At 42.0% G+C, this 15,311-nt stretch overlaps 2 protein-coding genes across 3 annotated transcripts; one reads left to right on the plus strand and one right to left on the minus strand.

Moving 5' to 3' along the window:
• The first annotated feature begins 1,820 nt into the window (after nucleotides 1-1,820).
• Nucleotides 1,821-11,668, plus strand: LOC128881640 (spectrin alpha chain). 2 transcript variants are annotated; one of them, XM_054132905.1, is made up of 10 exons: nucleotides 1,821-1,933; nucleotides 2,054-2,287; nucleotides 2,356-2,587; nucleotides 2,678-6,294; nucleotides 6,382-6,426; nucleotides 7,817-10,344; nucleotides 10,423-10,477; nucleotides 10,569-10,947; nucleotides 11,057-11,223; nucleotides 11,297-11,668. In XM_054132905.1, exons 2-10 carry the CDS (start codon nucleotides 2,138-2,140, stop codon nucleotides 11,423-11,425), a joined length of 7,302 nt encoding a protein of 2,433 aa, XP_053988880.1. In that variant the 5' UTR covers nucleotides 1,821-1,933; nucleotides 2,054-2,137; the 3' UTR covers nucleotides 11,426-11,668. The 2 variants fall into 2 exon arrangements, with proteins under 2 accessions (XP_053988880.1, XP_053988881.1); XM_054132906.1 differs by lacking the exon at nucleotides 6,382-6,426.
• Nucleotides 11,669-11,804: 136 nt separating this feature from the next.
• On the minus strand, nucleotides 11,805-13,961 carry LOC128881645 (WD repeat-containing protein 46). The gene is made up of 5 exons (XM_054132919.1): nucleotides 13,790-13,961; nucleotides 12,671-13,676; nucleotides 12,268-12,592; nucleotides 12,067-12,180; nucleotides 11,805-12,005 (listed from the first exon to the last, which is right to left on the minus strand). Exons 1-5 carry the CDS (start codon nucleotides 13,800-13,802, stop codon nucleotides 11,880-11,882), a joined length of 1,584 nt encoding a protein of 527 aa, XP_053988894.1. The 5' UTR covers nucleotides 13,803-13,961; the 3' UTR covers nucleotides 11,805-11,879.
• Between the last annotated feature and the right edge of the window lie 1,350 nt (nucleotides 13,962-15,311).

The raw sequence follows: 15,311 nt of genomic DNA on the forward strand, positions 1-15,311 counted from the left end.
AATTCCAATGCTGCACGAGCTGAAACTTACCTTTCACCCTCTCGTCGCGCAGTTGAACTGTACGAAGTATCAGTAGAGCGGATGATTGCGAGCAATACATTTGGAATCAGCGTGTACGCATCCAACTGCCAAATATTTAAAATCCGGGGAAATTGTTGATACGTGAAACGTCCTGGACGTCTGGTCACATTATTCGAGCGTAGTGTTAGCCTATCCAGGCACACATGGGGCGTTCGAACGCGATAAGTTAGAGTGAAATTTAATTTATTGACGACACCCCGCCCCCCCCCCCCCCCCCACACCCACCCTACAACTCCGCCGCCCAAAAGGACGTGACGTACGAGTGCAAGCGTATCCTGTAGATAATAAGTTTTTGTACATAAAAGATTCGTTGAGAACATACTTAGGAAGAACATTGCGCTGGTTAACGTTCGTAACTGTGGAGAAAAATGAGGAAACGAAGGATTGGAAACGGAGGGAAAGGACGGGAGATGGAGAGAGCGAAGCGATGCTTCGAGAGGATTCACGGTTTGCTCTCTGATCGCAGTTCTTTGACGATCACCTCGAAACGAATTTCAAAGATGAAAGGAAACACAGTGAATAATAATAATAATAATGAAAATAATAATAATAATAATAATAATAACAATATGAAAAAAAGAAAACGATCAAGTGCTGCCAATAAATGCCTGTAAACGGTCCCCTTGCATTTTCTGCCACTTAAGAGAAAGAAACATGTAAGAGTAAAATATACTACGCGCGTTGTTAGAATCAAGAGAAATGCGTTGGGACGCCAGACATACCGATGATACAAAGCGAATTGCCTTCTCGTAATTAACAAAGACGTGTTGCCTTCTAACAAAGAAAACATATTAAAAAAAAAGTTCTAGCAATTTGTATCGTAAAATACCATCGACTTTGTCCAGAGTACTTAAATAAACCTCACAAACACCCCGTGTATATCCCCTTTGTCAGCATAGAGATTTTGTAATTTTTGTCAAGAGTAACGAAAAACGTACGAAAAAAAAATTGAAAAAAAAAATATTCAGAAACATTTTTGGTACACAAAGACTTTTTCATATCGCACTCTTTGCATACGCGTATCGGACGAAATAATATATTTAAAACGTATAAGATAATATAAGTAAGAGGGAGAGTTAGAAAAAAAAGAAAAGAGTATACAGCAGAGTACAATGGACAAAAAAAGCAAGTACCTATAAATAGTACCACTTCTATATACGATAACATCCACTTATAAACAATGAACAAGATGACACCGCAACAAGAAATCCTATTTTTAGGTGAATTAAATTTACATAATACATAACGATTGACTACGCTACAAGATATTTTAACAGATAAGACTTTACTGTAATAGGGATAAATCTATGATTATTTACCTGTAAAATAATACGAAGACACGATGGATTGACGTAAGGAACTCTAATGTAACGTTCTGTGATTCGTTGTTTGTAGGTGAAATTTAATAAAAGATTACTGTATCATAAACAATATTTTTCCCGATTAATTTCTGTAAATAAACACATGTAAAATTGGTTCTGTTTTGGAATATAATGCACATATACCCAAGTACACTCGGGTTAAAGTGTTAAATGGTTGAAAAAAGAGAGCAAGATAAAATCTAATTAACAAGTTTTAGAATGCCATTCTCTCTTAGCAGGTATGTACTCATAAAGGTGATTACGACGCTGCAATGACATAATGCTTATATATAAAGTCGATTGATAAAGCGCGCTCTCTGAGATGGTGGTTCATTCGTTCACCGTCCAATTGACCGACCAATCACCGACGTGGATTCGTTCCATGGATAGCGTTCCATTGGCTGCTCTTGCAAGTAACCTCGCAGTCGGTATCGAACCACGACGAACGAAAGTTGTCATTCTGTGCGTCAGATTCCGGAAAATTGTTTAAGGTATTCATCAGTTTTCCATTGTTTCGGATAAAAGTAGTTGAGACAATTATACGAATCGATAGTTATCACGATTGTTAAGAAAGAAACACGTTATCGAGGATGTAATTATTGATTTCACAGCAACAATCGACGTTGCCACACCCCGTGGCCATTTTGGACAGAAGCGATTGTTCCACGAACTCTGTACGATAAATAACGTTCACTATGGATCAGATCACACCCAAGGAGGTGAAAATCTTGGAAAATCCTGAGGATATTCAGGAGAGACGAGAACAGGTCCTGAGTCGGTACGCGAACTTTAAGACAGAAGCTCGTAATAAGAGAGACAAGCTTGAGGACTCCCGTCGCTTTCAGGTATGCATTTTTAACTTTCTATTTTTTTCCATTCGTTACATTTATTAACGAAACCTTTTTGTTTGTAGTATTTTAAGCGAGATGCGGACGAACTCGAAGGATGGATTTACGAAAAACTGCAAGCTGCTTCAGACGAAAGTTACAAGGATCCAACGAACCTTCAGGCGAAGATACAAAAACATCAAGCGTTCGAAGCAGAGGTTGCAGCCCATTCCAATGCCATAGTGTCGCTCGATAATACTGGATCAGAGATGATAGCCCAACATCACTTTTCAAGCGATGTCATTCGTAAACGATTGGGTACGTTCTTATTGTTACATTTTGTTTGTTCAATCCTTTATAATATACCAGATAAACTTTTAGTAATATAAATTACAATTGTTCTTACAGAGGATCTTCATCGTCTGTGGGAGTTGTTGCTCGCTCGACTGGCAGACAAGGGTCTTAAACTGCAACAAGCACTAGTTCTTGTTCAATTTCTTCGGCATTGTGACGAAGTAATGTTCTGGATCCATGACAAAGAAGCATTTGTAACAACCGATGAATTTGGACACGACTTAGAACATGTTGAAGTACTTCAGAGGAAATTTGACGAATTTCAGAAGGATATGGCTAGCCAGGAATACAGAGTGACAGAAGTAAACGAGCTGGCGGACAAGCTTCTCTTAGACGGACATCCTGAACGCGACACTATCCTGCGCAGAAAAGAGGAACTCAATGAGTCCTGGCAAAGATTAAAACAGCTTGCTGTTTTGAGACAGGAAAAACTGTTTGGCGCGCATGAGATCCAGAGATTTAATCGAGACGCGGATGAAACAATGGCTTGGATCGCGGAAAAAGATGTCGTCCTTTCGTCAGACGATTTTGGACGCGATCTCGCGAGCGTACAGACATTACAGAGAAAACACGAGGGAATCGAACGCGATTTGGCAGCTTTGGAAGACAAAGTGTACACACTGGGAGCCGAGGCTGATCGTCTGGCAGCCATTCATCAGGCGGATCATTCAAAACAGATTCAAGCCAAACGCGCTGAGATTTTGCAATCGTGGGAAAGTCTTACCGCGAAAGCAAAAGAACGACGCTTAAAACTCGACGAGTCTTACTATTTGCACAGATTTTTGGCAGACTACAGAGATCTGGTTTCATGGATGAACGATATGCGCGCGATTATATCCGCGGACGAATTAGCCAAAGACGTAGCTGGCGCGGAGGCTCTCGTTGAGAGACACCAAGAACATAAAGGAGAAATCGATGCTAGAGCCGATAGCTTCGATGCAACCACATTGGCTGGTAATAAACTCCTGGAAAAGAAACATTACGCTGCAGAGGAAGTAGCTATAAAGTTAAATTCTCTCGCGGAAGATAAGCAATCACTCTTGAGCCTTTGGGAAAAACGAAGAATTTTGTATGAACAGTGTATGGACTTACAGTTATTCTATCGTGACACAGAACAAGCGGACGCATGGATGGCCAAACAAGAAGCGTTTCTTGCGAACGAAGATCTGGGAGACTCTCTCGACAGCGTAGAGGCTCTTATCAAGAAACACGAAGATTTTGATAAATCTTTGGCGGCACAAGAAGAAAAGATCAAAGTGTTGGACGATTTCGCCGGCAAGCTAATCGAAGGGGAACATTACGCGGCGGACGACGTGGCTCAAAGACGTCAATTTCTGTTGGAGAGACGCGCTATTCTCTTGGAGAAATCTGCTCAGAGAAGACGTCGCCTGGAAGACGCGTACAAATTGCAGCAATTCGAACGCGACTGCGACGAAACGAAGGGTTGGGTCAACGAGAAACTGAAATTCGCCACCGACGACAGCTACTTGGATCCCACGAATCTAAACGGGAAGGTGCAAAAGCATCAAAACTTTGAGCAAGAATTGAATGCCAATAAAACTCGCATGGAGGAGATGGTAGCCACTGGTCAGGAGCTGATCGAAAGCGATCACTATGCCAGCGATCGAATTCGTACACGCACCGATGAGATCATGAGACTATGGGAATGTCTTACGCATGCCACCGAAAAGAAAGGCGCGAAATTACAAGAAGCTTCTCAACAACAGCAATTCAATCGTACCGTCGAGGACATCGAACTTTGGCTGTCGGAGGTCGAGGGTCAACTTATGTCAGAGGACTATGGCAAAGATTTAACCAGCGTGCAAAATCTTCAGAAGAAACACGCACTGCTCGAGGCAGACGTCGCATCTCATTCGGACCGAATTGAGGGTATAACACAGGCCGCGGAGCAGTTCATCAAATCGGGTCATTTCGACGCGAACAACATTAAAGTAAAGCAGGATCAGTTGCAGGGACGATACTCCGCTCTTCAGCGACCGATGAGTCTCCGCAAACAACGGCTCCTTGACTCTCTCCAGGTTCAACAATTGTTCAGAGACATTGAAGATGAGGAGGCATGGATTCGCGAGAAAGAACCGGTAGCCGCGTCCACCAACCGTGGCCGCGATCTCATCGGTGTGCAGAACTTGCAGAAGAAACATCAGGCTGTGCTGGCAGAAATAAACAATCACGAGCCACGCGTGGCAGCCGTTTGCCAAGCAGGAGCTACTATGCTCCAAGAAAATCATTTCGCCGCTGAGGAAATCAGTCAACGATTGGCTGCTTTGGACGAGCACTGGGGACAACTGAAGGAGAAGGCTCGTCAGCGCAAGAACGATTTGGACGATTCTCTCCAGGCGCATCAGTACTTTGCGGACGCAAACGAAGCAGAGTCCTGGATGAAGGAGAAGAGACCCATCGTTATGAACGCAGACTACGGAAAAGACGAGGACAGTTCCGAGGCTCTCTTGAAGAAACACGAAGCATTGGTCAGTGACTTGGAGGCGTTCGCCAGCACTATAGCAGCGCTCAGAGATCAGGCTGCGTCCTGTCGCCAACAGGAAACGCCCACTATCGACATTACCGGCAAAGAATGCGTCGTTGCTCTGTACGACTACACCGAAAAATCACCGCGTGAAGTTTCTATGAAGAAGGGCGACACTTTGACGCTCTTAAACTCCAACAACAAGGACTGGTGGAAGGTCGAAGTTAACGACCGTCAGGGCTTCGTTCCAGCCGCGTACGTGAAGCGAGTCGAGCCCGAAGCGGGACTTAGCGCTTCCCAGCAGAATTTAGCCAGAGAACAGAGCTCCATCGCTGCCAGACAATCGCAGATCGAAGGCCAGTACGACGATCTATTGAGACTAGCGCGTGAACGACAGAACAAGCTGAACGAGACGGCCAAGGCTTACGTGCTGGTGAGGGAAGCCGCGGAACTGGCCACCTGGATCAAGGATAAGGAGAATCACGCTCAGGTTCAAGATGTTGGCGAAGATTTGGAACAGGTGGAGGTCATGCAGAAGAAGTTCGATGATTTCCAGGCGGACTTGAAGGCAAACGAAGTACGATTAGCTGAAATGAACGAGATCGCAGTTCAGTTGATGAGCCTTGGTCAAACGGAGGCGGCATTGAAGATTCAAACGCAGATACAGGATCTCAACGAGAAGTGGACCAGCTTGCAGACACTTACCGCCGAGCGGGCGAATCAGTTGGGCTCGGCCCACGAGGTTCAGCGATTCCACCGTGACGTCGATGAAACCAAAGACTGGATTCGCGAAAAGGACGCGGCGCTTAACAACGATGACCTTGGAAAGGATCTGCGCAGCGTACAGGCCTTACAACGCAAGCACGAAGGCCTCGAAAGAGATCTGGCTGCTCTTGGAGACAAGATCAAACAGTTGGACGAGACTGCTCAACGTCTGATGCAGTCTCACCCTGAAACCGCCGAGCAGACTTACGCCAAGCAAAAGGAGATCAACGAAGAGTGGACCCAGTTGACGGCGAAAGCCAACAGTAGGAAGGAAAAGTTATTGGATTCTTATGATTTGCAACGGTTCCTCAGCGACTACCGAGACCTGATGGCTTGGATCAATTCGATGATGGGTCTGGTCGCCTCCGAGGAGTTGGCTTCCGACGTCACCGGCGCGGAAGCTTTGCTCGAACGTCATCAGGTGAGTTCTGCAGCTCTAGAAGCAATCGTTTTTATATTGAATTCGTCCAGTGGTCACACGGTTGTTCACGAGTAATTTAAATTATAGAATCACAGAGCAGAGATAGACGCACGATACGGCGTACTTCCGGAGGTATCGAAAAATGTTTGAGCATGAATCGAAAGACGTGTCCGACTTTGCCTCTGAGTATATTTTTACGATTAATCAGTTGGTATATTTTGGTGTTGTTGATTGGTGAACTTTTTCATAAAAGAGAACAGATTGACAGGTCGATGTTTTGTAACAAAGTCACCGCCTATTAACACCTTCAACGTTCTACGCTCTGCAACAATGTTAGAGGAGCACTTTATAATCAGGGTTGCGAGTAATTAATTACTTTTTTAATTAATTTCCGTCTTTAATTGACAATTAATTACAATCAATTTAATTGAAAATTATTTATTTAAAAATGAATTAAGCAGAGTTAATCGAAAGTCGTTTAATTGACGATCGATATGAGCGAATTTAATCGAAGATATTCAATTGACGATTACTTTAAGCAAAATTAATTCAAAGCCATTTAATTGACGATTTGTTTATATCTTCAATGTTAAAAAACATTTATATAAAATTCAATTAATTGTATAAGTAACACGTATAAGATTATTAGATGGATGCCGGATATATCCGGTGCTCGTACCGAAAGGGTGTATATGCCGGCAATGCCAAATTAGCTGAACTGCTTTATGGTTTTATTACATTTAACTTATACCTAAGTTATATATTTGTTTTATTTTGTCGTCATTACGTTACAGATTATTTGAAATAATTATTGAAATAATCTATAACGTAAATAAGAACAAATTTTTATTCATATTCAATGACGACAAAATAAAACAAATATACATATAACATATAAAGCAGTTCAGCTAATTTGGCATTGCCGGCATACACCCTTTCGGTACGAGCACCGGATATATCCGGCATCCATCTATAAATCTTATACGTGTTACTTATACAATTAATTGAATTTTATATAAATGTCTTTTAACATTGAACATATAAACAAATCGTCAATTAAATGGCTTTGAATTAAATCTGCTTAAAATAATCGTCAATTGAATATCTTCGATTAAATTCGCTCATATCGATCGTCAATTAAACGACTTTCGATTAACTCTGCTTAATTCAATTTTAATTAAATAATTTTTAATTACATTTATTTAAAATTATTATTAATTAAGTCGATTGAATTAGATTTTTTAAATTAATTATTTAATTAAAAAGTTGTAATTGATTATTACTCAAACCTTGTTTATAATTACCCGAGAAATATTTTTCGGTCGATTACAAAGTTCTCCTTTAATTCCATCGCGGAGTGAATTTTCAATGCTTCTCATAGAGTAATTGCTGCCTTCTACTGCTTATCGTAGTGTCTATGGTCGAATGGATTGAAACATATGCAAAAACTATGCGTGTGAATTTACACCGAGGTCTTTGAAACGATTCACGAGAGAACCCTCATATCGTTGGTATGTTACAGGAACATCGAATGGAGATCGATGCCAGAACAGGTACCTTCCAAGCATTCGAACTGTTCGGCCAGCAGCTTCTGCAATCTAGCCACTATGCCAGCGTGGAGATTCAGGAAAAACTCGAGTCCATGGCCGAGGCTCGTCAAGAACTAGAGAAGGCATGGATTCAACGGCGCATGCAACTCGATCAGAATCTGGAGCTGCAACTGTTCTGCAGAGACTGCGAACAAGCCGAGAACTGGATGAGCGCGCGAGAAGCGTTCCTGAGCAGCGCTGACACCGTCGACAGCAGCGATAACGTCGAGGCTCTCATCAAGAAGCACGAGGACTTTGACAAAGCGATCAACGCTCACGAGGAAAAGATCGCCACCTTGCAGACATTGGCTGATCAGCTGATCGCCGCCGAACACTATGCCGCCAAGCCAATCGATGAGAGACGTTGTCAAGTCTTGGACCGCTGGAAGCACCTGAAGGACGCTCTCATCGAGAAACGTTCCAAGTTGGGAGAGTCCCAGACTCTGCAGCAATTCTCGCGTGATGCCGATGAAATGGAGAACTGGATCGCCGAAAAACTACAGCTGGCCACCGAAGAGAACTACAAAGACCCAGCGAATATACAATCTAAACATCAAAAACATCAAGCCTTCGAAGCAGAGTTGGCTGCGAATGCAGACAGGATTCAGTCGGTGCTCGCGATGGGAGGTAACCTTATCGAGAAGCATCAGTGCGCAGGGTCGGAGGACGCCGTTCAGAAGAGGTTAGCCTCAATTGCCGACCAGTGGGAATACCTCACCCAGAAGACCACGGAGAAATCCATGAAATTGAAAGAGGCTAACAAGCAACGCACGTACATAGCCGCCGTGAAGGATCTTGATTTTTGGCTCGGCGAAGTCGAGAGTTTGCTCACGTCAGAGGACGCGGGCAAGGATCTAGCTTCCGTGCAAAATCTGATGAAGAAGCATCAGTTGGTCGAGGCCGATATCCAGGCACACGAGGAAAGGATCAAGGACATGAACGCACAGGCTGACTCTCTGATCGAGAGCGGACAATTCGACGCAGCCGGCATCCAAGAAAAACGACAGAGCATAAACGAACGTTACGAGAGGATCCGTAACTTGGCCGGTCACAGACAGGCCAGACTTAACGAAGCCAACACTCTGCATCAGTTCTTCAGGGACATCGCTGACGAGGAGTCGTGGATCAAGGAGAAAAAGCTGTTGGTCGGATCGGACGATTACGGTCGCGATCTTACCGGGGTTCAAAATTTGAAGAAAAAGCACAAGAGGCTGGAGGCCGAATTAGGTAGCCACGAGCCCGCCATACAGGCAGTTCAAGAGGCTGGCGAGAAGCTAATGGACGTCTCTAATTTAGGCGTGCCTGAAATCGAGCAACGCCTCAAGTTGTTGAACCAGGCATGGGCGGAATTAAAACAATTGGCCGCCAATAGAGGTCAGAAATTAGACGAATCCTTGACGTATCAACAGTTCTTGGCCAAGGTCGAGGAAGAGGAGGCTTGGATCACGGAGAAGCAACAGTTGCTGTCGGTGGAAGACTATGGTGACACTATGGCCGCCGTGCAAGGCTTGTTGAAGAAGCACGACGCATTCGAGACCGATTTCGCCGCTCACGGTGAACGCTGCAAGGACATCTGCGATGCCGGAGAAGCTTTAATCAAAGCTGGCAATCATCGTGCGGACGCCATCGGTCAAAGATGCGCCCAGCTACGCAACAAATTGGAACAACTCGGTGCTCTCGCGGCTAGGAGGAAGACTCGACTCAACGACAATTCCGCTTACTTACAGTTCATGTGGAAGGCGGACGTTGTCGAGTCCTGGATCGCTGACAAAGAGACCCACGTGCGTTCGGAGGAGTTTGGCCGCGACTTGTCCACCGTTCAGACACTGCTCACCAAGCAAGAGACTTTCGACGCGGGTCTACATGCATTCGAACACGAGGGAATTCAGAACATCACTTCCCTGAAAGAAATGCTGGTCGATTCTGGACACGATCAGACGCCCAGCATTCAGAAACGTCACGCAGACGTGATCGCACGCTGGCAGAAGCTTCTAGCTGACTCCGATTCAAGAAAGCAACGTCTGCTGAGAATGCAGGATCAGTTCAGACAAATCGAAGAGCTGTACCTGACATTCGCCAAAAAGGCGTCGGCTTTCAATTCGTGGTTTGAGAACGCGGAGGAGGATCTGACCGACCCTGTGCGCTGCAACAGCATCGAGGAGATACGAGCGCTCAGAGAAGCTCACGCGCAATTCCAAGCAAGCTTATCCTCGGCCGAAGCGGACTTCGACGCACTCGCGGCTTTGGACAGACAAATCAAGAGCTTCAACGTCGGTCCCAATCCGTACACTTGGTTCACAATGGAAGCGTTGGAAGATACCTGGCGGAATCTGCAGAAGATAATCAAGGAACGCGATGTTGAGCTTGCAAAGGAGGCTCAACGTCAAGAAGAGAACGACAAATTACGCAAAGAGTTTGCTAAGCACGCTAACGCGTTCCATCAATGGTTGGCAGAGACAAGGTACACACAACTTTAAAAACTATTTTTATTACATCTTTCTATTCTCTGATTACATATAAACTATTTTTCTGGTCACAGAACATCCATGATGGAAGGTTCGGGATCATTGGAACAACAATTGGAAGCTACAAAAGTAAGACTTATGCGACGATCCTATTGATTATAATATCTTTATAATGAAGAGATAATTTGTTTTCAATTCGACAAATTGTTTTCTTTTACAGAGAAAAACTCAAGAGGTACGCGCGCGTCGCCAAGACTTGAAGAAGATCGAAGACTTGGGTGCAATTTTGGAAGAGCATTTGATTCTGGACAATCGTTACACGGAACACAGTACAGTAGGATTGGCCCAACAGTGGGATCAATTAGATCAGTTGGGAATGCGTATGCAACATAATTTGGAACAGCAGATACAAGCGCGTAACCAATCCGGAGTTTCCGAAGATGCTCTCAAAGAATTCTCCATGATGTTCAAGCACTTCGACAAAGACAAGAGTGGACGTCTCAACCACCAAGAGTTCAAGTCGTGTTTACGGGCACTTGGTTACGATCTGCCGATGGTGGAAGAAGCCCAGCCCGATCCGGAATTCGAAAATATTTTGGGTTTGTTATTTTATTTTAAATTTTGCTACTAAACTTGATCGGTCTTCGGTATTAAAAACGTCGCTTAACGAAGTCACGAGTTGTTCAAAATTTCTTTTATCTGTTTCAGATATCGTCGATCCTAACAGAGATGGTTATGTATCGTTGCAAGAGTACATGGCATTTATGATTAGCAAGGAAACCGAAAACGTGCAGAGTTCTGAAGAAATAGAAAACGCTTTCCGCGCTATCACCGCCGCAGATCGACCATACGTCACCAAGGAGGAATTGTATGCTGTAAGTACAGGATTAACCATTCATAGTTATCGATTTAAGTCCTGTTTATTAACAATGTATTGTTCATTTTTAGAACCTCACCAAGGAGATGGCCGATTATTGCGTTGCTCGCATGAAACCTTACGTCGATCCGAAGACGGAGCGACCGATTACAGGAGCATTGGATTACATTGAATTTACTCGTACTCTTTTCCAAAATTAATTCCAGTTACGTAAATTATTCTCTTTTTAATATAGCTGTTATTAAATTATAGGAGCAAAAACGTGGGACACGTACTTGTTTTATTAAATACCTTGCTACTTTAAGTAGATATATGTGTAATTGATATATTATGCATTGTTAATCTTCATATTATTTATAACACGCCTCACATAGTTGGCTCATAATGTTTGATATATAAAGTATTTATGAGCAATTTTAAGAAATAAATTACGTATTACACCATCTTTGAACAATATTTAGGAAGAGGTTATATATTTTAGGTAGATATTTTCGCGGTACTAACCCAACAAAAGAATGCACTTTATATATTAGATCAAAAACATTTTATTTTTCGATATATAGTCAAATATACATAGAAAAAAAATGTATCTTAATTAAGAAAAAAATACAAAATTAAATTCCATCCGTTCTTAATATACAACACGATATTGTGTTACCTGGACGTACTTTGACTAGATTTTGATACAAATCTGTTTAATACCCCGTAATCTTTTTGCGGTACATTCTTTTTCTTCGTATCCGGTTGCACATCTGCTCCGCGTAAAATGTCAACAGTTTCCTGAAACAAATAATTTTTAGTATGCATATTTTGCGTATAACGGGAAGTAATAGATATTTACCCTTCGACTTAAGTCTTTAAGAATCCTCTTAGTTTTTATTACTTTCGCTGTTCCTCCCTTTCCTTTCGCCTTCGTTCTGCGTGGTTTAAAGTCTATATTCTTTGGTTTAAGGTACTGCAAATAGATCGCAAAAATAATACGTCAACGAATCTGATGTAATACTCGTAGAGTCAGAATAATTTAACTTTAGTTGGCACTCACTACAAGTTTTTTCTTCGCCTCTATTTTATCTTTCAAGGTAGGTACATCTACTTCTGTTATAGCAATTGGGTCTAAAGTAATTAATTCTGGTTGAATCTTATCTAGCAAAGCCTTCACTTCATGCTCACGCCTCTGGCTCTTAGTCTGGAACGGATTGCTCTCGAGCGCATCGAAGTTAGCTTCTCCGCTTCCAGGTACTAAAAGAGAGGAAACTCCTCTTGTTGTACCAATACCCAAGACATCCTCGTATGGACAAAATTGCATACTTGTTACAGTCCAATCAGCTTTATGTCGTAGATATGATTTCATTTCATCTGTGGAGGATCTGATAACAATAATTAAAAATCACCGAAATTCCTTATTTCTACTATTATGTAAATGCAAATTACTATATAATCTTTACCGATAAACCTCTACTACATTCCCCATTGCCATTGCAAGCTGACCGCATTGACTGTAAGACAAATGTTGAACAGGAGAAAGTGTCTGATAATTATGCACTGGTCCTGCTAATTGTCTGATATCCCATACCTTTACAAACCTAGCTGGACAACTAGTTGCCATATAAGTTCCATATGGATGAACCGCACAAGCAGTAATCGCTTGCGTGTGGCATAACATTTTTGCTAGTGGATCTCTGCTATTTGGAGACCACATAGAGACTACTCCTTTCGAACTACCCACGCATAGTACAGCATTACTTGGATTTTGTGTCATTACCGCTATATTTCCTACTTTAGAATTGTAAGAACATATAAATTTGCCAATAGAAGCATCAAGCCAAGATAAATAACCATCTCTTGATGCGCCGGCAAGTAAAAAATGATAAGGTAAGAACTCTAACTTATTGATTTTATTCATTTGTTTTAAACAATGAATTTCAATTCCTTGATTGTCATATATGTACACCCAATCTTTCTGGGCAACTGCAAACATTGTTTCTACGTGCAACCATGCCAAGTCGTGCACAGATTCCATTACATTTATTTCACAAGCTAATTTTTTTGTAACCCAATCAATAGCAGCTACATGGCCTTTCCTTCCACCCAGAACTAAATGCCTACCATTTCTGGTATACTTAATACAGTATGGGCCAAATTCTAAATTCAATGTAAAGTGTTTAGCTGCACTGGTTATGTCTACATTGTCTGCAATTTGTTTTTGCTTAAAACGAGTAGTTACTTCTCCTGGATCAGCTTCCAAACAACCATAATCTTCTGTCAGAAGTAATTCTGCGCGAGCAGTGTCTTGTATCGTTCTTTGTATAACCTTCTCCTTCGTCTTTAACTTCTTTTTCAGCACTTTATTTTTTATCGTTGATGTCTTTCCTTTTAAATCAATTCCTTCACCTTTGCTATGTTTCGCTAGTTTTTCTTTGCTGATAGGTGGTCGTCCACGATATTCGTCTCCTGTAAACGTTACGTATTTTAAAAAAAATATACCTTTAACACAACAAAGGAAGCATACAAATATTATATTAGGGAAGTCATGCAGATTAGTATCTATATAATTTAGAAAGTACTTCTGGGCTTCATTTTGTTCCAATAAACGTAGCTTTAATGATTAGAATATTTCTCTATAGAAAGTAAATTATTCGATGTAGTTTTTTGGTTATACTTCAAAGGGCGCATTTGGGCGAATTTAGTGGACGGCTGAATCACTGATCACTGATCATTGGGGCATCTCTACAAAACACGTTACTCACTAGAGTCACTAGGCCGTTACTTCCGACATTACCAGTGAGCGATCGCTATTTTTTCTATCGGTGACTAGAGTTTGGGTATTTAGCAAAAAACAAATGATGCCTTTCAATTGCAATATCCTTACAAAGACGTTTTCATACACATAACGACACAACTTACGTTTCAATTGCCGCAATCGTCGACACCACGTTAGACATCTCCATCTTCTCAATGCGAAAGTTATTAGTCGGTTGTGTAAACATGTGTTTCCCAAAAAACAGTTAGATGAAAATTAGCTATTACTATTACTACTAACTATTAATATACTATTTAAATTACATGTATTGTAATAATGTAAATGTAAATATAAAATGTAAAATATTTTATTTTTTCTTATTTACTAAAATACCTGACAGTTTTTGACACTTTCTAAATACCTAACACCTCCTAACACATCCTACAACTTCCTCACACCTCCTACCACTTTCCAACACTACCCGACATTTCCTACCACAACCTCACAACTTCTTCTTTTTTTTTTTTCTTTCTTTTTACGCGGAGAAGTGCATTTACGCACACCCCATTAAAGGGGTAGTGTGGGACTCGCCCCTCAGAAGGAGGGGAATACCCACTAACTTTACTTAATACCTCCTGACACCACCTAACACCTCCTCGTGATACCAAAACGTAAAATTGTGACAAAATAAGATACATACCAGATTTTCTTTGTGCTACCATCATGTTCACCTCATACAAAAAGGTAAGTTTCAAGCCAGAAATGAAATTAGTGTCACCAGTTCGAGTATCATGATCTCCTGATACAAATAGGGTAAGTTTTGAGCGAGAATTAAAAATTGTGCCACTTCCTCGGGCATCATATTCTCTTGATACGAAAATGTACAAACGGGCCAGAATTTCGATACGAACCAAAGATTCCTCGTGCCACCTGTTCTCATATTATGTGCTCCGGATACCAGGAGTAAAATCCAAGCCAGAATTTGATACGTACCAAAAATTCCTCGTGCCATCTCTTCGCATATCATGTGGTCCTGATACCAAAATGCAAAATCGGCCAGAATTTCAAAATGTACCGAAAACTAGCCCCTTGAATTAGACAATCTGTACTAACAGATCTGTCGGGCGGTTGCCTGCTTGTAAGCGCAAACGTGCCACCTCTTCGCACATCATGTTCTCCTGATACCAGGAGTAAAATTCGAGCCAGAATTTCGATACGTACCAAAGATTTCTCGTGCCACCTCTTCGCATATCATGATCTCCCGATACCACGTGTAAGATTAGTATCAAGAGAATATGATATGCGAAGAGGTGGTACGAGGAATCTTTGGTACGTATCAAAATTTG

The sequence above is a fragment of the Hylaeus volcanicus genome, chromosome 8 (assembly GCF_026283585.1).
Source record: "Hylaeus volcanicus isolate JK05 chromosome 8, UHH_iyHylVolc1.0_haploid, whole genome shotgun sequence".
Taxonomy (NCBI): Eukaryota; Metazoa; Arthropoda; class Insecta; order Hymenoptera; family Colletidae; genus Hylaeus; species Hylaeus volcanicus.